The following is a 23,758-nucleotide window of genomic DNA, read 5'->3' as shown; positions in this document are numbered from 1 at the left end:
ATTTATTCTTAAAGGCATAAAGTATAAGAGGGTCCACATTGTTCCTGCCTGGATCTCTTCTTGTCTTTTTCAAAATCACCCTTTAGAAAACTCCATAACCAAAATCTGAACGCCTAAACCAGCAGTGTTTGGATCACCTCATCCTCCAGAAAAAAAAAAAATCAAAACCACTGACCCAACACTATCAAATACCAAGCATTTTTAAAGCAGCTTTCAAAACAGATACAAATTAAAAAATTCTACTTCAAAAATTTGGAGCTGAAAGAAGCTAACATGATAAGCACATAGATAATTCAGGAAAATTCAACCACAGCCAAACAGTAAGATGCTAAAAATTGAACTGGGAACTACACAGGTGAGTAATGGAAACATAAAAATTACAGCAAGCACCTTCCACAAGGGAAGAGACTCTATATTAAAAGAGTAAGATAATTGTCTTGTAGCTGTGCTAATGTACCTATCAAAGTGACAGAGTTTCATCCTTCCCTTCTTTAATAGAATCTAACTCACATATTAAGCCTTAACCCTCAAAAAATGTTTTAAAATGTATTAGGAATTCTACTACTTTTGGGTTATATTGCCCTGCCTTATACTGATGTAGGCAAACAATCTACTATGGATGAGAAAATGAGCTCTAAGAGACAAAAACCATTTTTTTCTTCTTTTCAAGATGCAGAAGTATCTTAGTCTGTTACCAGTCTTGTTCTGAAGCCAAGAATGCTAATAGTTTGCTGGCCATTTCCAATCATTGTGGGTCAGTCCACAGGTGTGCAGTTTCAAAGGCATCCTTCACACTTCTCAGTACGTTTCTCCAAGATGAAATTTCTTTCTGAAAGTCACAGTCAAAACATAACCAAGTACCTGCCTCTGCATTGCTGTGATCAGTTATTGCCTTAACATTTACAGAGAGAAAACAAGGACAGCAAACATCCTACCACTGCACCCAGTAAGGTAACTGTAAACTGAAAGACAGTTGAAATAACTTGCTTGCTGTAATAACTCTTCTAAGTGGAATATCTCCAGTATCACCTTGAACAGCAGAAAAGCAAATTCTGGAGTTAAAATCATGAAATAATGATAAGTAAACAGTAACTCAGAATAGCAAATGCCAGCTGAAGTACAATTTATGAGGTGTTTGCATGTTATTGTACTGCAAAACCAATGACCTGCACAAACTGAACCGATTCCAGCCCGAGTTTCAAGACATTACTGACACTTAAGAAAACAGTCCCTTCAGTCTTTTCCGTGTCAAACACCATTTTTACAATGCCTAATTTGTTCACATATGCAAGTGATCCTTGAGGAAGCCAATGACAATATTTATGTACAGAAATTTATTGAAAGAGACCAGAGTCACAATCTGTTCAGTTCTGAGCAGGTCAACAAAGTCATGCACCTTGTTTTGCTCCTTTATACTAATGGGAAGTACTCTGAAACAGCACAGACACCCGATCCTAAGCCTTGTCAACCCAGCCACCACCTAATGTACTGCCAGTCTGACACCATGCAGAGAAATGTCTCACTGAATTTGGAAAACCATTACCACTTTTATACCTGAGACAAATTATTGATCTCCTTATCTGTCAGTATCATGAATGTATTTTTGATAGAAAATGCAGCTTTACACACTTAAAGGATGATGCGTCCATTTTAGGCTGGTTCATTCTTTGGTAGTTGTTTCTTCAGAGAGTAGCAGTTGAAATTTAGATGTATGTTAGATGTTGTGAAGGAAGCTGATTACCATTTACACATCCATTTCAGTCTAAGATTCACCCCACCTGCCTTGCCACAAGACAGTAAAAAATCCCTTTGTTTGCTGCAGAAAGTCACAAGCTGAGAACTACAAAACCACAACATCCTGAAGAAGAAAACATCTGAACAGAGTGAAAAAAATGTAAGCACGTGTACACATAAGATCTGCTGCAAACCTTGGACTGCACTTTGTGGTTTCTGCTCTGCCACTGAGCCCACTCAGCTCTTTCAGATAACATCAACAGCTGTGGAAGATCATCAAAGCAGACTCTTTTGCCCCTAATAAAGGAGATGACTGTCAGGCTCAAAGCATATAAGTAATATGAAACAGCAAATCCAGCTCAGCCAAGAGAGCTGAACCAGCTAGCACTGGAGAGGCTTGTGCTGAGAAAACAGACCAGGTACATCCAAGTTGCCTTACACTGAAAAGGCAGGAAAGCATCAAAACAAAAAATACAATTATTTATTATCATAGCCTGTCTTCTTCAGTATTTTGTTCTAAAAGGGTAACAACAACAAGAGTTCCTCAGAGATTCCTTTACAAGGAACAAAAGGCCAAGATAAGCAGTGTTTGCCAAAAATACAGCAAGGGCTGACGACCAGTGTGAAGTGCTCACTCCACAAGTGCCAAATTTTTAATTAAAAAAAACCATTTATTACAACAGAATATTACAAAGAACTAGCTTCAATGATCAACAAAAAAAAAAAAATTTACAAAATGCAAACAATGAAATTTCCGACTGTGGAGTGACAGATAACCCAAGTTTACAAACACAACATCTTTTTGTTTATGCCCACTTAAAAATCATTTCCAGTCTGCTTTATTTTCCATCAAATACAGTACATTTATCCAAACAAAAGCATGTACATTCAATATAGAACATTTAGAGCAAAGCTACAATCTTAGTTCCCATTCACAGTATTTTTAGTGCAATGCACTAACAGGGCCAAATAGTTCTCTATCCATAAAAGCATTTTTACTCCTGATCTTGTGATCAACATTTAGATATATTTTATACAAAAAAAGTATATATGAACACGAGGCACCTCCCTAAGTAAGGGAGTGAACCGATATAAAAAACACGGTATTTCTTCTGATGTACAATACCTTCCAAATTGTAGCAATTTGACACAAATCACTAAACAAAATATTTTCTAAAGTAAAAATAAAAAATAAACAAAAAAAAACCAAACAAAAAACCAAGACAACAACAAAAAACCCGAAACAAAACCCATGATTGCATGAAACCTGCCAAGAACTTCATAACGGTAGGCATGCAACTGTTTTACTACAACCTGATTAAAAGGTTAAAAAAAGGGTATCTAAACATTTTCCAATTACACAAAGTCAAGTGTTGCCCATAGTGGTCATTTATGATTTTGAGAGAAAATATATTTTGAATTTCTCCCAAATTATCCTCCCTTTTTATTAATATTTAATGAAATAAACTAACATTATAAGTGGTTGTGCACAGATTGTCTATAATACATCAGCAAATATTCACTACCTTCATATTAACATTAGTGTGTTGATCTTTCAAAAATAAACTGAAAAAATAAACTGCAACTATCATTAAAGTGCTTGTGTATAATTTTTTAAAAAATTAAAGAATAGAGGAATGTGGATATTCTTGTAAACTTTCTAGATGTTTACAAAGTTTTCCTGTGAACCACATATGGAAATAAAGTGGAGGTCTTTGAAGCAACTTCAGCACAGTGAAATTCAGAATGTCCTTGAACTGGGAAATTAGTCAACATGAACAAACTGCATTTATGGCAAAATCTAAAAATTAGTAGAATTCAGCCAATAAACACTACATTGTTTGCTCTTATACATTCATTTGTAATAAATTTTAAACAGTATATAATACAACATTTACCAAAGCAGGATATCACATCAAAGTTTGAGCTGTCCATCAATTAGCACTGCCAGGGAGGACCAGTATGCATGATGAGTTTTCTGAAGATTTTCTAAATGAGGAAATCCACCTTCTTCCAAAGCTGCTGCTCATTAACTTGTCTCTGGTATACTCTTTTTCAGTGTCAGGAAGTTTGTTCTATACTGGGTCAAACTACAACTACATAGAGACAACTGCTAATTTAGAACCATGTGAATTTCACTTCAACTACTTCAGTATTTTGGGAAGTGGTACTGTCCTACAAGCAGTCAGAATGATTATTAATATTGTAAGAAAAAAAAAAACAGCTTATGAAAGTATTTCCTCCTTATAGTACCATTAGCAAGAATTAGCAGGTCCACAAACAAACTAAAGTCTTTTTCATTCAAATGAACTTCAAACTTTCCGAACATCACTTGAACCTATCTGAAGAGAAATGGGAATAAATTAATACTTTGAGTTCACCCATATATTTCTCTTTTAAACTACACAACATAAATAATTTACAAGGTTAAATTTTTAATTCTTATTCAAAATGCAGAAGTCGCTCCCCCTCTAGAATTCAGCATAATTCAGGGTTCAACTCAGTTCATTTTTGAAGTTCTGCCTAATTTGGTCAGGATTTATTAGAAAGTCATCACAATTTAATGTAACTAGGTGGTTATTCACTGTGAAAGCTGAACTCAAATTCAAATCACCTCCCAGAAAATAGCGTTTCAGAGTTGAAACACAGAACAAGGCACATATACTTTGCTTTCTTTTTGCCAAACATGTTAGAAAGATGATTCTGCAGAAGGATGTTAAAAACTCCTAAAATTATCACTACAGTCTCTCTTCATCATACTTTTGTACTATCCCCAACCTTCAGCCATCAGTTGGTCAGTTTGAAATACAAAGTGACTGCACACAAATATTTTCTTTTTTAAAAGGTCCTCTAAATATAGGCCATGGCAAGGCCTATGGAAAACTGAGTAGCTACAAATACAACCCCTCCAAGTGTAAAAAATTCCAAGAGCACCACATAAGCAATAGTTTAGAAAATTCTAGGGCAGATTTCAATACATATTGATGCTTAAAGCAAAAACTTTGATAAGATTTGAACAATTTAAAAGTCTAAATGACCATAAGCCTCCACACCCGGGCTTATATAAATAAGCATTAAAAGAATGGAATTCTAAATCTGATGACTTCAAAGGTATTTGCAGACACCTAACCCATAATGATTTTAAATCAAAGCAACTAAGCAATCAAATTACATTAAAAAAAACTGCTCTATGCACTTTTGTTGACAGTGTGCTGGCAATACACATTAAAATAAAGATTTAAATTCACAAATGCTAATTCCAGTAAGTTCATAGAGAATTTTTCTCTTATCAGCTTTTACTTTAGTACTTTTAGTACTTCTTTAAGTGGTCACAGCAAAGTTAATTAAATGAGTTAAGTCATTCAAACCAAAGACAATTACCATTAATTTTAAAAAATTACTATTTTAAAAATGTACTTATATTAGCCTTATTACAGCAGATGCTTTACGACAGTTTAAAGAGTTGACAGTATAGTTTAATCTACATTCCATCTTTCTACAATGACAAATTTAGATTTTAACTCTTTTCCAAAATGCTAAAAAAAAAAAAAAAAGAAACAAATTTGACATCTACTTTTGCATTTAAACCACTAAACCATAAAATATATGGGAAAATATGTTTTCAGCAATAAACCAAAAACAGCAAAAGAAATGCAGTGGTATTGTTGGGTTTTTGTTTTTTTGTTTTTTGTTTTAAAAAGAGAAAACACTTTTTCTTTTTCCTCACCAGACAACAGCTTTAGATCTTGTACTTCTGCCTTTGGTTTTACTTTCTTCAGGTGAATGAGATACGTTTGCTTTGTGGGTTTTCTTATGATGTTCTAGAAAAGCTTTTCTGGCAAATGCTTTCCCACACTTATTGCATCGGTGCAGAGAAAAGTTTTTTGTTACTTTTACTTCAATGCCAACATCAGCTCCTTCATACTTTTTATTGGGAGAATTAGAGGTGACATCCTGTTTCGAACCGATCTGTTTTGTTTCATCCCTCTGAGAGCCTCTTTTTGTCACCTTATTTAGAACAAGATCAATTGGCTTCTTTATTGCTCTTATTTCTAAACTTGCCGTTATTTTCCCAAGGTAGCGTGGAGACTTTTTGTGAACCACAGTTATGTGTCGGATCACGTCACGCTTGCGACGCGTTTCGTAAGAGCACAGTGGACACCTGTAGTATTTAACATAAATATTATTTCCATCTGTGTGTAATTCAATGTGCTTTGTTAAATTCTGTTTAGACGTAAATTGGCGCTTACAGAGTTTACAGTAAAGCTGCTTGAAGTCAAAGCCAGCTGAAAGTTTTGGCTTCCTGGCTTTTTGCTGGCCACCTGCAGCAGATGCATTGGTTGATTTAGGGGTTGATTTAGTGGTTGATTTGCAGGTTGATTTAGTGGTTGACTTAGGGTTTTCAGGGTCCTGTTTAACCTTATTTTTCTGTGCTGACGGTGTGTTCTTTTTCTCATTTGAATGATTTGTTCCCTTTAATTCATTCTGCGGAGAAAGCACAATGGAAGGGGGTGAAGGTTCTACAGAATCTGCTGGTTCAACTTGTATTTCTGTGCCATTGGTAGTATTGTTGGGTCCTTTCTCTCTTTTAGAGTTCTTTCCAGAGAGACTTATCTTGTGAACAATTTGCATATGCCTTTTCAGCATTATCTGTGAACTATATTTCCTCTTGCACAGAAGGCATTTGCATGCACTTAAATTGTATTCAGCCTTTGAAGACGACTTTTGTTTTCTGGTCTTAAGAGATTTTTTAGCAGAAACTGTATCCAAGAACAAAGGTTGCCCAGGCTTTGTAGCTATATCAGGAGTAATGGAATCCCTTCTTAATCCTCTATGAACTTCATCAAAATGCCTTCTTACATTGGCTTTTGTGGCAAATGATTTATAACACACAGGACAACTTCTACCTAACGCGACAAGAACGTTCTTATTTCGTCCTCTTGCAGAGCACTGGTTTGCTTTCTTTTTTGTTTCTATATACTTCTTTAGTTCTTCCATCTTTTTTTTGTGTACTTTTCGAATGTGCCGCCGTACACTGCGTCTTGAATGAAATTCTTTCCTACAGAGGCAACAAATCAACTGGTGGCCATAATCAGAATTATCCAGAGAGTCCAAGTCAGGATTTACCGCTGGTGGCTGTTCTTCAGGAGTAGATATCACCTGGTTTGTAACAGGATCAGCAGGAGGTAATTCTACAGCATCCCCAGCTGGGACTGGGGCTGGAGCTGAAACAGTCTTGGGTTGCTCAGTGCTGGGTTCCTGGATCTGTACTGGAGCTTGATCAGGGGTATGGCTACTTTCTCTGTTCTCATCTGGGCTATCAGTCCTTGACACATATTGAAATACAGCATTTTGATTCGTTTCTATAGGTTCCAATGTAATTATATATTCTTGCTTATCTACCCTTGGATAGATTGCTTCAAGAAGGTCATTTATGGCTTGACTCTGCTTATCTTTTGTATCTGGGAGGTCTGTGAAAAGAGGAAAAGGTATTTTTTAATGATTTGGTAATTTCTAATTATTTAAATTTCAAAGTAGCTTTTAACCACTACGTGAATTAAGTCTACAAATTTCCACAAATCCTCTTTTGTACTCTCTGAACACTCAAAGGCTTTGAGTAATCATTGCAAGTTGCCTTTTTATTAAAAGCCAGCATCGGAAATAACCCTCCTGGTGTGCTAATGTGAAAGCCACCTGAACTAAAAATTTGTATGACTGGAATTAAGCTGGTCTTTAAAAAACTGTATCAATTGCAAGAATAACATCATTCGACTGAGCTTGTTCTGCAGGTGTGCAACTAAGCCTGAAGTATCATTAAAAACCGATTTTCCTACTGTGGGATACAGGCACTCACAATAAAGGAACCTAATTCTGGAAATAAGCCCTTCTCTGTGAATTCTGAACCTCTGTGAAGCCTTACCAAAGAATGAAACATCTGTGTGACCTGAGCATTGCATGAAGATATAAGCAGATAATATTTTACAGGTCTCAGTAATATTCTCCCTTTAAATGCCAAATTAGTTCAGTGCTCTAGTTCCCAGTGTGACACTCAAAGCATCCGCAATGGCACAACTAGGAAGCTGGGATCCTGCAGCAAAAAGGTAAGGCACTGCTATGACACAGCTCAAATTATCGTGGATAATTTTAAAGATGTGAGTCCTGGTAACAGCTAATTAAAAACCCGCAGTCAGAGTTATTCCTTCCACACACCCAGCAATACATGCAAAGCGCCATTACAAAAAATAGGCATTTTGTAGCTCCAAACCCATTTCTTAACACTGAATTTTTAACAGCTTTTACAGTCAGTTTCAAATGAGCCTATCTATACAGCTTTTACCAAGAGTAAGAAGTCTTTCCTATTTTATAGCACATTTTCAGACTACTTCATGACTATATTCAGTGCATGGATTTTTCACCATGGTGTGCTGAACTTTGATTCCTGCCTCTTGTTCACTATCTTTTATTTATTGAAAAAACTCTCACTTAGTTCAGTAACTATACTCAATTTTATATAAAGCACAAGTATTTATACAGTTCTATTCAGAGTGTGTAGCATTATTCCTTTCATTTGCACTCTCATAGTGAACAGTGGAAGTTATTTTATTTGTATGTTAGTTGCATGTTATTTCATATTAACATGAAAGTTAATCAGAAAGTTAAATGAAGGCTAGAATGCCAGGAGCTGGATATGAAGTCTTTCCTCAAGGTAACCTTACTTTGCTTAGAAACTATTACTTCTAAAGTCACACGCATTTCTAACCTTGCTTTGAAACTACAAGTCACCCCTTGTCACAGAGAAGGTCTGTGACTCTCCTGGCCAAGCAAGCTCATTTAAGGAAGGCAACAGTACCAGCCTTTTCAGCTGACACCATGTGCAAAAAGAATCATTAAACTATATCTCTGTTCCTAATTTTTGAAATACTGAGGCAGGAAGGCATTAATCAGGAAAGAAAAATCCTCATTGCACTTATATTGATCTACTGAAGAGATCAAGATAATTAGCTTTACAAACACTTTTAAATGCTGACACACTTCCAAATTATTCAACTTTACCCAGATTAATAAAAAGTCATCACTGGCATGAGACTGTAATAAATTTCTTTTCCCATAAAAAAATTAGTTCTTAGCTTTTTCCTCATCATTTAAGTAACTTCTTTTAATAATAAAGCTTCTTTTCCACAACAAAAATGTTGGGCTAGGCATGATCACATAGGATATGTTAAAGCAGCATACAGTGAAGTGAAGCAGGGGAAAAGAAACAGCATTATTCAAGATCCTTAAATAAAAGGGTAAACTTTTAGTCTGTGTTTCATACTGACTAAAACTAAAAGACTGCATCCATGACACAAGTCCTGTATTCTCTCGGTACAGGAAAATATTAAGGGTATTGACTCAAGTCACTTCACAGGACCAACCGAAATCCATCAGAGTTATGATGGCCCAAAACCGAAACACCCTGTTAGGAGTCACTGTCTTCTGTGAGATTAGCTTCCCAGTCCTTTGACATGCTTTTGCTGTCTTTCACAGTAAAGGACAGATGGGAAAGAAAAAGAGGAAGAAGGAAAAAAAAGTGTTAAGAGTGACAATTAAAAGACTAGATGTATAAACTAGCTATCTAATTATGATATTGGCATAACTTGGCATGGCTCTTGGTTGTTGATTCATATAAAGTTCATTGCTGTAGCTCCTTCAATAACATAAAAGTGATCTACATACGTTACTACAGAAATTTAGAACCACCTCGGTTTTTTGCAGTTTCAGGTATGTTTTGTAAATAGTAATGAAAGAAATTTTTCAACTTCACAAAGCTTTATTAAACATTTAAATTAATAAGACTTACTATCATCCATTTGAAGACTTGGAGGACAATAAAACTTTTTATGAGTAATTAAATTTGGTAATCCTCTGAAGAGACTCCGGCACAATTTACACTCAAAAATGGTGTCCACATCTCTTAACAAGATATGCTTAAGTTGTTTCGTTCCTGTAATAAAATAAATATTACACTTATGGAAGGCTTTCTGTTAATTTCTTAATTCACATCATCCCATGAAACTGGAAATATTTTAGACCATGAATAATTACAACAGCATTTTATCTTTTACTAGTGCTACTCCATTTGTACTGAAAGTTTATGATACACGCTCCAAATTTCACTATGAAGACAAGACTGGGATGAAAAAAATCCCTCAAGGATTACACACATTACAGTTTACAGAGAAAGTGCAATGATTTACAATAAAAACTAACATCTAATATTAGGAAAGAGTTCTTACTATGGTATTTGGTTGTTGCAATACAATTGCTCAACAGGAAAGAAGAACCTAGAGCATTTAAAGAAGCCTGTAGTGTTTTTTCTTTAGGGTTATCCTACAGTGCTAAGAAACAAGACACATACAGCTATTTCACATAGAAATGGCACCTGGTAAGGCAAAAAACTAAAGGACTGAATAGACCAAAGAGAATAATAGGTCAAGAAATGTTACTATACTCAAATATCTAACCCAAGTCCAAGATTATGACACTTAGGCAAGATAGTAGAAATGTAGGCATATTTTCAGCCTGCAGGAAGAAAAATACAACTTAAATCTGAAAGACCTCTTTTAAAACATAGAGAGTGTGATAAAATATGCCAGCTTTCCAGACTATCACTCACTGTATACAAAGATAGTTAGATCTAGCATTGTTGAAGTATTCCAGCTCCTGCCATTTTTTTACTCTTCAAACTTAGTCCTTCATTTCTCATCATCTCATGAAAATTATGAATGTAAGGCCTAACATTAGGCACAGATTATTAAATTATGCTTACCCACTCCAAATTAGAAAGGAGCACTAACTAACCAAATTCAGCTATTTTACCTATCTTGATTTTTCTTAGAATTTTATTATTTCGAACTAATCAAACAAGGAAAAATATAATGACCTAGACCATCAATAAACAATATCAAACATCTATGAAACAGTAGCAGCAAGACATTCTGCAAGCTGAACTACAAGGTCAAGTGTTCTGTCATCTCATCACATTTCTTTTCAGAAATCCTTTCAAAGATCAAACATACTGCAGAACTATTTTCTAAATTAAAATCTTTCAAACATTAAAAATTTTGTAATAGGCTATAGTTCTTCAATACAAATGGGCCTTACCAAGAAAACTTATTTCTTGGTGCAATAAGAGTACTACAAAGCTTTCCAAATCTGAGTTTCAGCAAAGCACAGTGTCTTCTTCAACAGCTCCTTAAAAATGGTATCCAAACTTGACCATCTGAAGCTACCACAGTTTCTGTCCCCTCCTATGCCTTCCCAAGCCATATTCTCTGCTCTTTCTTTGAGTGTTACTAACTTCACCCTCATTTGACCTACATTTCTACAAACGGACTACCAAACTATATTTACTACTATATATACTACTATATTTAGATATAGCAACAAATAAAAACTGTACAGAGTTCCTCCCAAAAGCAAGCTGTTTACTCTGATCTCCCCTACATTTGAATTTCTGCATATAAAGAAAATCCATCTGAACAAAACTGAAGATGCTCCATGTAGATAAAATTCCATGCTGTTCATGCATGCCCTAGCCACAAGCCTCCTTCTCATAAGAAAAATTCTCCACTACTACCCAGTCAAGGGACATACAGGTTCATCATTCTCTCCCCTGTTATATTCAGGCCCTGTTCAGGACTGAAATGGTTTTTTCCAATACAAATTACTGGATTTAAGAATTACTGGATGAAATTAAAGGTTTTATGATATATTGGAGATCATACTATATGACATGGTAGTCATTCTTGCTTCAAATTATCCTTTTGCATCTGTGAAACTTTTCACAGATGAGAGTAAAGAAAAATTATTGGTCCTTTTGAAATAAACTGCAGACATTCAGAAACTTCTCGAAACAGCAAAGAAAAATTAACTTACTGAAGTCTTCTCTATTTTGTAGTTACATCTAATTGTATACTGTGATGGTAATGCAGGTGATACCTTGTCGAATTCTGTTAATATGTGTAAATGTTGATGCTAGAATAACATCAAAGTCACAATAAATCAGTAGAGAACACCAGTCATGAATATCTGTCAGAATTTCCAAAATTTATGCCTTTTGCAAGCAGTTTCTTTTTTAGAAAAAAATAAAATTAAAATTCATTTTTTATTCTTAATGCTTTGAATGACAGAAGCTTTTGATAAAATTACTTAAACAGTTATGTGCAATACTCTGTCATAAGTTTCTATTCCTTTACCACAAGAATCAAATACTCTCTTTCCATAATGAAATGCTGCTTGTTCAAAACCAGCCAGTAAAATTTCTAAGTCCTCTTGCCTTCTGTCCAACCTCCCTAACGCAGGTGATGGATGATATCAAAGTAAGCTATCAATTTAACACCTGCCAGCGAGGATCATCTGAAAGTAGCTCAGAGACAAAGTACCTGCAACTAGTTTGTGCAACTACCAGCAGATATTCCATTAATCTGCTTCAAGTAAAAGAAGGCTGCATCTCTGAGGCCTTAAGCAAACTAAAAAAGGTTACTAATGAATAATCCCACATCCTGTTTTTGTATTAAGTTATTGAAACGCTAGTGGCCAACTTAAATACTGTGCCCGTTTACAAGACTCAGACCAGACAAGCATCTCATTGCACAGCAGCAGTGTTTCTATACATGACACATTTCACATACTTAAAAGATCTACAGGAAAAAAATCTAGAAACACATAGATAGTAGCATTAAAGAAGTTGAGAAAGTGGAAGTGTAAAAACAGCTTGTAACACTCAAGGTTGCAATCTTCCCTGGCACGCCTCCCCAAATGCTTAGCTGTTCATTGCTATGTATTGCAACTCCCAAAATCAATCAAGGAACACCTTAAAAGTAATATGATGAAGCAATTTAAGATATTCAAGAATAAGTTTTTTCTTCACCTCAGAGGTTTTATGATAAACCCATTAATAATAGCAGCGGAAATGACACAAGGCAGAACAAAAAACTTAATTTTTAAAGTTTTTGAAGGATAACTATACAGCAAGATCAGTATCTTCATTACTTTCTATGAAAACCCTTATTGAAAGGAATACCTAATTCCAAAAATCTACAAATATTTTGCAAATATGGACAAAGTCAGGTGCTGGTTATTTTAATACACTGAATAAACATAACTCTTTTGCCAAGGTGATGAACTTCTTAAGGGTCAGGATGGTTTCCTACCTGATCGAAAACACTCAATGATTTGTTGAATACCAGATTTTGATGTTTGCAGAGGCTGCTGCAATAATGGAGGATCACCAGGTTCCAACAGATGCACTGAAATGTATAAAAGGATAATAAGCCATTAGAAAACACTCAGGTAATTTTTGTAATTTAGGAATCTTCCACACATACAGTAAACTAGCTAAAAAGAACAGCCAGGACTACAGGAAAAGTAGCCTTACTCTAAAATTTTCACTTATATTGAATTAAAAAAGTCAACAGTGAATTTTCCAGCTGTGATACCTTCTGACAGTTTGCTGTCATTTTGATCACTTTTTCTGTCTGTATTCAAAGCTACATATAGAAAAACACAGAAACATATAAAACAAAATTAACTCACTAGAAATGTCCATCAATTAAAGTAATTCCCCAGAACAATCTACTTGACTCCCATTGTTAAAACCAAATGACATTAGAGCGGTACAAAAGAGAATTACCAAATACTGCATTACCAGCATTACCAAATACTTCACAGCACACATGACTTCAGTGTTGCCAGTATGCACCTAAACACTGAAGCCAAATTTAAAGTAGCAATGATCAGTAAAAAAGCACAAGCATTGTTGCATAGCATATGCCAAAAAACCTATCACAGTATTTTTAACCACGAAAGCTATATTCAATAAACTCTTCAGGCTCAAATAAACTGCTGAGGGAATACTTTATTTCAGATGTTTCTTTCCATGTCAGATTTGTTGGAATGTTGGGGGACACAAGACAGATGATGGACTTTGGACCTGGTTAATATAAGAGATTTGATAACAAGATGCCTTGGCAAAAGCAAATGGAACTTTGAAAATTAGACCTAGATTGCAAGAAGATTAAATCAAATGGGTTTACAGGGAAAAGAAAATCCCATTAAATTCTGCAAGCAAGAGGTGTTATAAGTTTGTGTATATGATTTTAACCTAATCATTGTAGTACACATTACTAGTCTCCCTGAAATAGTATAGAAGCGTTTGTATCCCACAATAAAATCGGATTCTGATCAACAATTCAGTCTTCCCCATCTCTCTCCATCGCCCACACATATTCTTTCCAAAAGCTATTGAAAATAAATATATATTAATCAGAATTTTTAGCAATTCCACCATGCAGTATTTATACACATGAAAATTAATAGCACTCCATTGCTGTATATAGATATGGCAATTAAGCTTTGCCCAGAGGGAACCCAAATTTACAAGAATAAGAACAATTCTTGAAGCATGTGTTTGCAAAATCATTAGTTAGGTCTTATTTTATATTTCTTATTAACTAAACAGCCAGCCTTGCACTTCAACACTGGCTCCCACCTTAACCATTTGGTTTGATTTTAACCCCACTGTAAGGTTTTCATTTCTAAATGTAGCATTGAGATCTCTAAGAAATTTATTTTTAATAAAGGCCAGTTGAGGCATAGTATGAAACTATTTAGAGATACTAAGTGCAAAAAGACTAAACAAATTATGACTAGAACATTAAGCTAAAAGGTTATAAATAAATTCTAGATGAAAAGAACATCAGAAAACAAAGCACTGTAAAAAAGTACAACAGAATTAACATTCTACCCAACTATCCTGGTCCCATAATATACTATTATAAATACAAACATAACAACCATGACGAATCAGCTAATCATTTGGGGATCTGTAACACAATGGCATATTGTATTCTACTAGCCTAATTCCTACACTTCAAAATAAAACATTTTGGTTTCTATATTGCCCCTAACCTGCATGTACAACACCAACTGACAGCAACAGGAGTAACACAGGTGAAGCAGACCTAACACATCACTGTCAATTTGTCAGGCAAGAAAAATATTTTTGTGTTTTTAAAGCATTAGAATAACTCAAAACCATTTCATCATCAACACAAAGAAATGTTTCCACTAACTGAACAATAACTACTCTCAAATTACATTTCACTAAAGGGGCATAATCAAAGTCATTGTGCTCATGTTTTCATCTGTTAATTCCCCAAACTGATACCTTTCTTCTCAAAACAGAAGTGAAAGCATCGAAATAGCACCTTTCTTTCAAAAACGCAAGTGAAAGCATCCAAATAAATGCCACAACAAGGCAAAAAAATACAAAATAACCTTTAAAAATACTAATTATGACAATAAGCAGAATAATTTCAAAAGCATCAAACAGGTTGGCTGAACCTTCAGAATATTCATTACAGTTTCCACTGATGGCATCTTTCACATCACTCAGGCATGGAATGTAAAGAGCTGTTCTAGGTGGGGTTTTTCTCCTCTGAGACTAAGATTGTCAATTTCACCAGAGTTTACCAGAGAAGACAGAGTAAAAATAAATATATACAACAAATGCAAATGATTGCCAGAAAGACCATTTTACAAAAAAAAAAACTGAGAACACCGCACTTTTTAGAAAAAACCAGTGAGTTATTTTCTACAAGCTCTTGCCTTCCTCTGCTCACTTCATACAACACCCATGTGGTGGCCTGAGGATTATCCCACATGCAGGAACTAAAATATTCTCTTCCTGAAATTATTTTAAGGTGACAGTTCAAGGATACAAAAAAAACCCCAACATTTCCAAACAAAATTCAGAGACTTTTTATGCGTAGAGCTGACACTCATGATATACATTCGCATCCTCACAACAGTTTCTGCAAGCTTTTAATGAAGGAGACATGCAAAACAGCCGAAGCATCACACACCACTATACCTGGTTCGCAGCACCCATGGTGATGGTGGTCAGTCTGACAACACTTGTCCCTTAGAGGCATTTTCCGTGCGCACGACCCACTTTCCTTCTACATCCAGCAGCTCGTCTCTGCCAAAATAAGCAAATTAGCAGTCACCGCCGAAGCACGAGCGGCTCAGGAGCGCGCCGTCCCCGCACACCCACTTCCTCGGGCAGCACGGCCGGGCAGGCCGGAGGCAGCGGCACCCCTGGCGCAGGAGAAAGTCCCATTGTTTTCGGCAGGTCTCACGCCGCCCCCTGCAACGGCCGCGGCGAGCACGGCCCCGCTCCCGCCCCGCCGCCACCTGCGCCTGGGCCGGCGGGGAGAGCCCCAGGCCGCCGCCCACCCCGCCGAGCCCGGCCCGGCCGCACGGCCCCGCGCCCCCTCCGTGGCGGCCCCGCCGCGTTCCATCCCCACCTCGCCGCCTCGTCCCGCAGCCCCGCCGGTGGGACGGCGTCCCTGGGGTCCCGTGGGGAAATCCGCGTTACCGACAGCCCGGGGCGGCTGCGCGCCCGCCGCCGGGCCGGGCGCTCCGCGGCGCTGCCGGAGCCGGAGCGGGGCGCGCCCGCCACGCGCGGCCGGGCGGGAGGGGCGCGCGGCCGCAGGTGACAGCGGGCGCCGACGGCAGGACGGGGCGGGCGCGACGGGCGGGTGCCGCGAGCCGGCCCTACCTGGAGAGGACGGGCGGCTTTCCCCTCCCCGAATTAAACTTTATTCGCCCCTGTCCCGCCGGAGCGGAGCCCGCTGACCCCGGAGCCGGATGGGCACGGGGGCAGGAAGTGACTGCGGTCCTGGCGGCGAGAGCCCGCCCAGTGCGCAAGCGCCGCTCCCCGGCCTGGCCGCACAGGTGCCGGGCGGCGGGGGTGGCCCGGCCCGCGGGGCTGTGGCGGCACACGGGAGGAGCCCCGGGCGGGCTGAGGCGCAGCGACTGCCGCGGCACCGACCCGCCGGGCGGAGTGCGCGGCGGGAACCGGCGCCGTCTTTGTCCCGGCGGGGAGAAAGGCCCGCGCTGACCGCCGCGCACGCCCGTGCTGCGCAGCGCTTGGGCACCGGAGCCCGGACGCACGTGGGAGCAGCCAGCATCCCTGGAACTGGCATTTCTGCTCTCTTTCAGCCTGGTCTGCGCCATTACAGTGTAAAAAAAAATGTGCCAAACCACCGGTTGTTCTAATAAACCTACCAAGGAAAAGTGTAGATTAATGTTTTGAGGACTTGGAGGAAAAAGTTGTGTTCCTAAAGAGAATTGTGTGATGCCCGTGCCAAATACGGGCTACAGGCCGTCGGTGCAGTGCAGTGAGTGGCAGGGCAGCCGGTGTCTCCAGACACGTTTCCACAGAGTCCTGTTTAGTGCTGTGCTGGCTTAGTGCTCTTCTGTAGGCACCTCGGGTTGTTAAAGAGGTGATACTTGGTTTTTGCCAAAGGAAAGGGTAAGATTAAGTCTTCACACGCTTAAGGAACAACTTTTGCCATTGAAGAAAAATCTGTAAGGTAATGTCAGGAATAAGCACATCATCACAGGAAAAAAATGCATAGTGATGGTACTAACGCAAAAACAGTCTTTGAAGCTTTGGCTTGTAATAGCATCACTTAATGGAGATAGGACTGATGGTTTGAGATAAAGTTCCAAGTCACATTACAGTCTGTGCAACAGTAAGATGTCTCACACTTTTTCAAATCCGACATGGAGACACCTTACCATCTGTGGCCATCAACTTGTACACCACGTCTTTTAAAATATGGACATTGATTTAATCAAAAAGTCTTTTTCCAAAGCAACAGGAGACCAAATTCGAGCTCCATCAGTTGCATTTGGATTTTGGTTAATAAGCTGGAAACCCCTTAAGTGTCAGAGAACAGTTCAAACAGCTGAGTGCCAAATAGCATCTGAACTCTGAGGTACAGCAGAACTCAGCTGAAACCTTTGTGTCAGACAACCAAATACAGGTCGTTGTGTATGTCCAGAGGTGCTCTCACCTTGAGTTTGGCGAGATTCTGAGCTCTGCTGTGTTTTAGACGCACAGTGGAAGAGGCATAATCTCTGCCAGCCGTGTTCAGCCTATGTAGAGAGCCCTTGGATAAAAGTGTAAAGCTCATGGGTAACAAAGTGCAGTGAACACAGCTGTCAGCTCCAGTTCTGCACAACAGCCTACTGACTTGTACTTGCCTGAGAAGTATTAAACTTAGAGAATTAACATTCCCCACCTCCCAGGAGATGTGGGAGTCAGGCTCAGAGATGATCTTACATTCTCACTGATGACACTGCACTACAAATATTGGAATAGTAGGGTTATAGCAGTTTAACTTTGCATCTTGGACATTTCCTTTGAACACTGGTAGCCGTGTCACCAATACAATTTTACTCAGTGACCAAACAGTAAGAAAGGAAAAATCAACTGGCAAATCATAAACCAGCAATGGATGTTTAGAATCTTTTGGCTGTATTTGGGTTTCTGTTTTTAGCCACTCTCAACAGGATTTTTTTCCCTCCTTCTAATCCAATGAAAGTTTCTCTTTTTTTGCAGCCTATGGTCTATATTATGCTTTCATGGCAAGATTTTGCTAGTGTAAGATTTTGCCTGTAAGAGTGGCTTGTCTGAGAAGCTTCTGGAAGCTCCCCTCATGCCACAGAGCTAATGCCAGCCAGCTCCAAGATGGACCCACCACTGGTCAAGGCTGAGTCAGTCATTGACAGAAGTAAAACCTCTGTGATAAAATGTTTAAGAAAAAAAGTTCCTGAGCAGAAGTAATTGTGACCAGAGAAGAGAGGAGTGAGAATAGCTGAGCAAAACAGCCCTGCAGACACCAAGGTGAGTGAAGGAAGATGGGGAGGCAGGAGGTGCTCCAGGCACCAGAGCTGGGATTCCCTGCAGCCCGTGGTGCAGCCCATGGCGAGGCAGCTGTGCCCCTGCAGCCCAGGGAGGAACAGGGGGAGCAGAGATCCACCTGCAGCCAGGGAGGAACAGGGGGAGCAGAGATCCACCTGCAGCCCAGGGAGGAACAGGGGGAGCAGAGACCCACCTGCAGCCAGGGAGGAACAGGGGGAGCAGAGATCCACCTGCAGCCCCTGGAGGAACAGGGGGAGCAGAGATCCACCTGCAGCCCTTGGAGGAACAGGGGGAGCAGAGATCCACCTGCAGCCCCTGGAGGAACGGGGGGAGCAGAGATCCACCTGCAGCCCAGGGAGGAACAGGGGGAGCAGAGATCCACCTGCACCCCTGGAGGAGCCCAGACCAGAGCAGGTGGATGCCCAAAGGAGTCTATGACCCTGTGGGAAGCTCACCCTGGCATGTTCCTGGCAGGACCTGTGGCCTGTGGAGAAAGGACCCCACAATGGAGCAGGTTTGCTGGCAGGACTTGTGATCCCATGGGGGGCCCATGCTGGAACAGTTTGTTCCAGAAGGATTTCCCCTCTGTTGAAAAAAGGACCCATGCTGAAACAGTTCATGAAGAACTGCGGCCTGTGGGAAGGACTCCTCTCCCTGAGAAGGAAGCAGCAGCAGAAATAGTGTGATGAACTGACCATAACCATAATAACCACCTGTCCCTGTGCACCACTGCTGGGGAGGAGGTAAAGATTTGGGAATAAAGTTAATCCCTGGAGGGAGGAAAAATTGGGGAAAATGTGGTTTTAAAATTTCATTTTACTTCTCATTATCCTACTCTGATTTTGATTGTGTTCAATTGATTTCTCCAAGCTGGGTCTGTTTTGCCTGTGACACTAACAGATCTCTCCCCATCCTTACCTCATCTCATGAGATTTCATTATTTTTTCCTTCCTCTGTGCAGTTGAGGAGGGAAGGGATAGAGCAGCTTTGGAGGGCAACTGACATCCAGACAATGCCAATGGCCATTCTTTCTTGTCCTTTTACTATTCACCTCCAAAAAAGTGAAAAGTTCCTCCTTCTTAATAACCCCCCCTTCAGTGAAGCATTGGAATTGTGTCCTCACATTGTTCTCTTCAAGATAAAGCTAAGTTCCTTTAGCCTCTCCCTCTGTCCCATTCTCCAGCTCCTGGAACCAGGTTGACTACCTTCTTCTGGATACTTTTAATCTTCTAAGTATTTCTTGCCTACTTAGGATCCCAAACTGGACACAGTGTTGCAGATGTTGCTTCACAAATGGCAAGCAGAGAATAATCGTCTCCCTTCGCTGCTGTGCTGTTGATGCGGCACAGTATAGTGGTAACTCTTAATTACCTGCAAGTTGCAATGTTGATCCTCATTTCACTGTTTAACTGGGACCCACAGTTCTTTTTGCAGACCTGCTGTCTCGTTAGTAAGTGCTCAGCCCATACCAATGCTTGGGGGGTTTTGCCCTAGGTGCAAGGCTTTGTCCTGTCAGGATGTTCTCCAGCTTGTTCAAGGTGTTCTCACAGAGCAGCCCTGTCCTCCAGTATGTCAGACACTCCCTGGTTTCAGCCACTCATTTCCTCATAAAAGACCATGACATGGGTTGTACAAAATGTGCCTTTCTGCCTTCCCCCTCTCCAATTTTAGAAATTCCAACTAAGGTCAAGTTCTCTATTGCTGTATTTTTTGGGAGGTGGAAGTGCATCTTATTCTATCTTAAACACATTTTCATAACTTTTGTGTTCCATAACTTTGTGTGAACTTTGTGAACTTCCACTGAAGGAAGACTTTCAGTGGTCACTGTTGCACGAACGTGTAAATCTTTGTAATTTAGTTAACCTTGTAACCTCGGTGTGGGTGGAAGGCTCTAATTTGTACATTGCTGCTTAACTCCTCTGGTAGTTTACAATGTAACTAATTAGTAACATGAGCAAACAACCACGCCCAAATTTTGACCAGTCAGCCAGACATGTGCAAGGCGTCTCTGGGACCGATAAAAGCTGCCAGCACAGATCAGGCAGTTCCATCTGACCGAGCAGAAGGCACCTTCAGGAGGGTGCTTGCAGGGTGGAGTCCTTTCAGCCAGTAGCCAGCCATTGAATAAGAGAAGTTTAGATCAGGGTGGGAAAGATTCCAGTACAGCTCGCTTCACTATACAGTGCTGCAGTTGTGCATCCAAGAGGTTAAACTGGAACTTGGATCCAATTTGAATTTCATTGTGTGTAAAAAGAACAAGCATATGATGTTGCCTGACTTTGAAAAATAGAATATTCCTCTGTAAAATATGAACAGTAATTGAAATTTATAATAACTTTCTTTTTGTCTTATATAGACAAGATTCAATGAAAATGAACAAGATTTTTAGAATAATACATAATTCTTCATACAATCCATAATTAGCTTGTATCCAGGGAATATGGAAATTCCCAGTGAAACCAGATACAATGTAAAATGTACAGGATGCATTTGCATATAACAAAGGTAAGGATGAAAATACTTTTGATGCATTTCATGTAAATTCTAGGCATAAAATATATTATTAGGGGAGGGGATTTGAGTTTAGCTTTTGTTCTCTGGGCAACGTTCACAACATAACCAGCAGATTTTGAAGCAGAATCTTTATTTACTCTTTGTCTTGTAGATGATGTGGAGCTGGTGAGAAGTTTTGAGCTAAGTCTTGTTACAACTTGATGATCAAATTATTTTTTAATTGTTTCTGGATTGTGAATATGGCTTTAAAAAATGCCAAATTCAGAACAATTTTTATTAGTTACTGGACTGTGCTTTCAAAATATATGAAGTATTCTAGCAAGGGAGGTATATTTTTGGTAGAGGATATTGAAGTTTTGTCTCAAACAGTTGTAATAGTAGGGTTAGTATCCACTGAGAGGTTTTGTCTTGCCAAAGGGCTGGCAGTAACACCTGCTGAGATGCCTTGCCATCTGTTCATACATCTAAGAGCTGTAAGATTTGATTACTAAACTTTTCCTCATATGCTATGACCACTAACATTTTTTCTGTATTTGGGATGCATTTTAGATGAAGCACCTGGCTTCAAAGTCATTTTTCCTAGGAGAAAATAATTGTAAGTTGGAGGGAATTAATGCTGCGGTGCTGCTCTGAACAGAGTTCATTTTTGCAGAGGTGAACGTAAAGTTGCGTTAACCCTGAAGGATCTCATGTGTAATATGTGCTAATCAAGAAGTATCACAAATCATAGTCATAAAGTGTTTCACTGCAAATACAGATATTCCAGCATTCTTTAATATATCACTCTTAGTCTATTTACTCATTTGATGGGGCTTAATGTAATGTCCTTGCTGAAAGCATCTCATGAAAACTGTATATTCAGAAACTCCATATTAAACAAGTTAATTATTAAAAGTTGTAACAAATTAAACATAGAAGCCTGAGAGAAATTCAGTCTCCTTTTCAAGGGCAGAGAGACCTCAACAAATTAGAAAGATGGATAATCACCAACTGTATGAAGTTTAACAAGCACAATCTGCACCTGAGACAGGGCAACTCTGGTTGTGTGTGTGGCCTGTGGAACAAGAGGCTGGAAAGCAGCACTACAGAAAGGGGCCAGGGGTCCTGGTCAATGCAAGCTGGATGAGTCAGCAGTGCCCTGGCAGCCAGGAGGGTCAGCCCTGTCCTGGGGTGCCTCAGGCACAGCATGGCCAGCAGGGCAAGGGGGGGGATTGTCCTGCTCTGCTCTGAGCTGGGGCAGCCTCACCTCCAGTGCTGGGGGCAGTTTTGGGCACTACATTTTTAAAAATATGCTGAGTTATCAGAGAGCATCCAGAGGGGGGCCACAAGGATGGTGAAGGTTCTGAGAGGGAATCCAGATGAGGAGCTGCTGAGATTTCTTGGTCTGTTCACCCTGGAGGAGACTGAGGGAAGTCCTCATTGTGGTCTTCAACAACCTCATAAGGGGAAGTGGAGGGACAGGCACTGATCTCTTGACTCCTGTAAGTAGTGAACAGGACTTGGGAGAATGGTATGAAGCTGAGTTGGAGGAGATTTTGATTGGATATCAGGAAAATTTTCACCAACTGGAACAGGCTCCCTTGGGAAGTGGTCACAACACCAAGACTGACAGTTCAGGAAGTGTTTGGCCAACACTGTCATGCTGATGGTGTGATTCTTGGGGGTCCTTTGCAGAGACAGGATTCAGACTCAATCAACCTGATGGGTCCCTTCCAACTCAGCATATTCTATGATTTGGGCACATTAAGACTCCTTTGTTAGAGTCTCTGAGCATGATGGCCAAATGGGTAGAACACTAGCCAAGGAAGTAGAATACCTTGATTTCAAAACCCTATACTACAAGTGAGAGACCCCTTTCAAGCACAAGGCACAGTTAAATCAGGAATTCAAGAGCTGGGGGACTATAGAGACAATTAATAAAGACAGCCTGATTCTAATCGAGAGGGAGCTTAACTTGAGGAAGGGAAAAACAATATTGAGTTCTGGTTGAGATTCCCAATGTTGTTTTATTTATTTCTATCCAAAGATATACTAATGGGAAATAAATAAACTAGTCTTTAGAGATATGTTAACTTTCAGATAAAGGTGAAATCACTCAGACAATTCTATGTTGCTTTTTTCTGTATCAGTCACCTCAAAAAAAGTACATTGCAAGTTTTCTATGTACTACAAATAAAATTATATGAGCTGGTTATCATGATATGATTTTATAATCCAATGCAATTTGTGTGCAGTAATTACACTGTGTATACTTACATGCCTCATGTTTTTGGTGAAATCTTAAAATTTAATTCAGTTCTATTTGCATCAAGTCTACATTTGCATAATTGCAATGTTTACACTATTCTTATACCTTAGCCTTGACAGTATCTTACAGAAAATCCCTGGGCTAGAATAATTCTGAATCTTAGTCAATGTGTATTCCAATCTAACAAGGAGCTGCATTTTCATGCTCTGTTCCCCAATTAACATAAAGCTTCATTACCCTTTTGGGATAGAAAAAAACCCTGCTATGTGTATTGTCGTACCCGTAATTCATTTATTTACGAAGTTATTAAAACTCATAATTAATTAGACTTCTCATGAGGTCTAATTCCCTTCTGTGCTTTCTGGTGCATGATTATAAAGTTTAGCAAGGGGAACAATTTCCATTGCATCTCTCCCCTGGAGGTCCTTGTCACCATTTGATCATGGATTCAACCTATTCTGTTGTTTTCCCTTTACACCCTTCAGCTTTGATTCCTGGTTGCA

At 39.3% G+C, this 23,758-nt stretch overlaps 1 protein-coding gene across 1 annotated transcript; it reads right to left on the bottom strand.

Moving 5' to 3' along the window:
* Positions 1–2,339: 2,339 nt before the first annotated feature.
* On the bottom strand, positions 2,340–16,465 carry ZNF800 (zinc finger protein 800). The gene is made up of 5 exons (XM_084206240.1): positions 16,340–16,465; positions 15,650–15,757; positions 12,930–13,025; positions 9,575–9,718; positions 2,340–7,205 (listed from the first exon to the last, which is right to left on the bottom strand). The coding sequence occupies exons 2-5, from the start codon at positions 15,708–15,710 to the stop codon at positions 5,458–5,460; spliced, it is 2,049 nt and encodes a 682-aa protein (XP_084062366.1). The 5' UTR covers positions 15,711–15,757; positions 16,340–16,465; the 3' UTR covers positions 2,340–5,457.
* Positions 16,466–23,758: the final 7,293 nt, after the last annotated feature.

This window comes from Fringilla coelebs, assembly GCF_963513975.1.
Source record: "Fringilla coelebs genome assembly, chromosome: 5".
Lineage (NCBI taxonomy): Eukaryota > Metazoa > Chordata > Aves > Passeriformes > Fringillidae > Fringilla > Fringilla coelebs.
This window is presented reverse-complemented; position numbering and strand designations above follow the sequence as displayed.

Bases quoted from the DNA above. Each gene is read 5' to 3' on its own strand.
- ZNF800 (XM_084206240.1), bottom strand. From the start codon at position 15,710: ATGCCTCTAAGGGACAAGTGTTGTCAGACTGACCACCATCACCATGGG. The intron at 13,026-15,649 runs GTATAGTGGTGT...TATACATTTCAG, and splicing joins CCATGGGTGCTGCGAACCAG to TGCATCTGTTGGAACCTGGT. The intron at 9,719-12,929 runs GTAGGAAACCAT...ATTTTATTACAG, and splicing joins CATTGAGTGTTTTCGATCAG to GAACGAAACAACTTAAGCAT.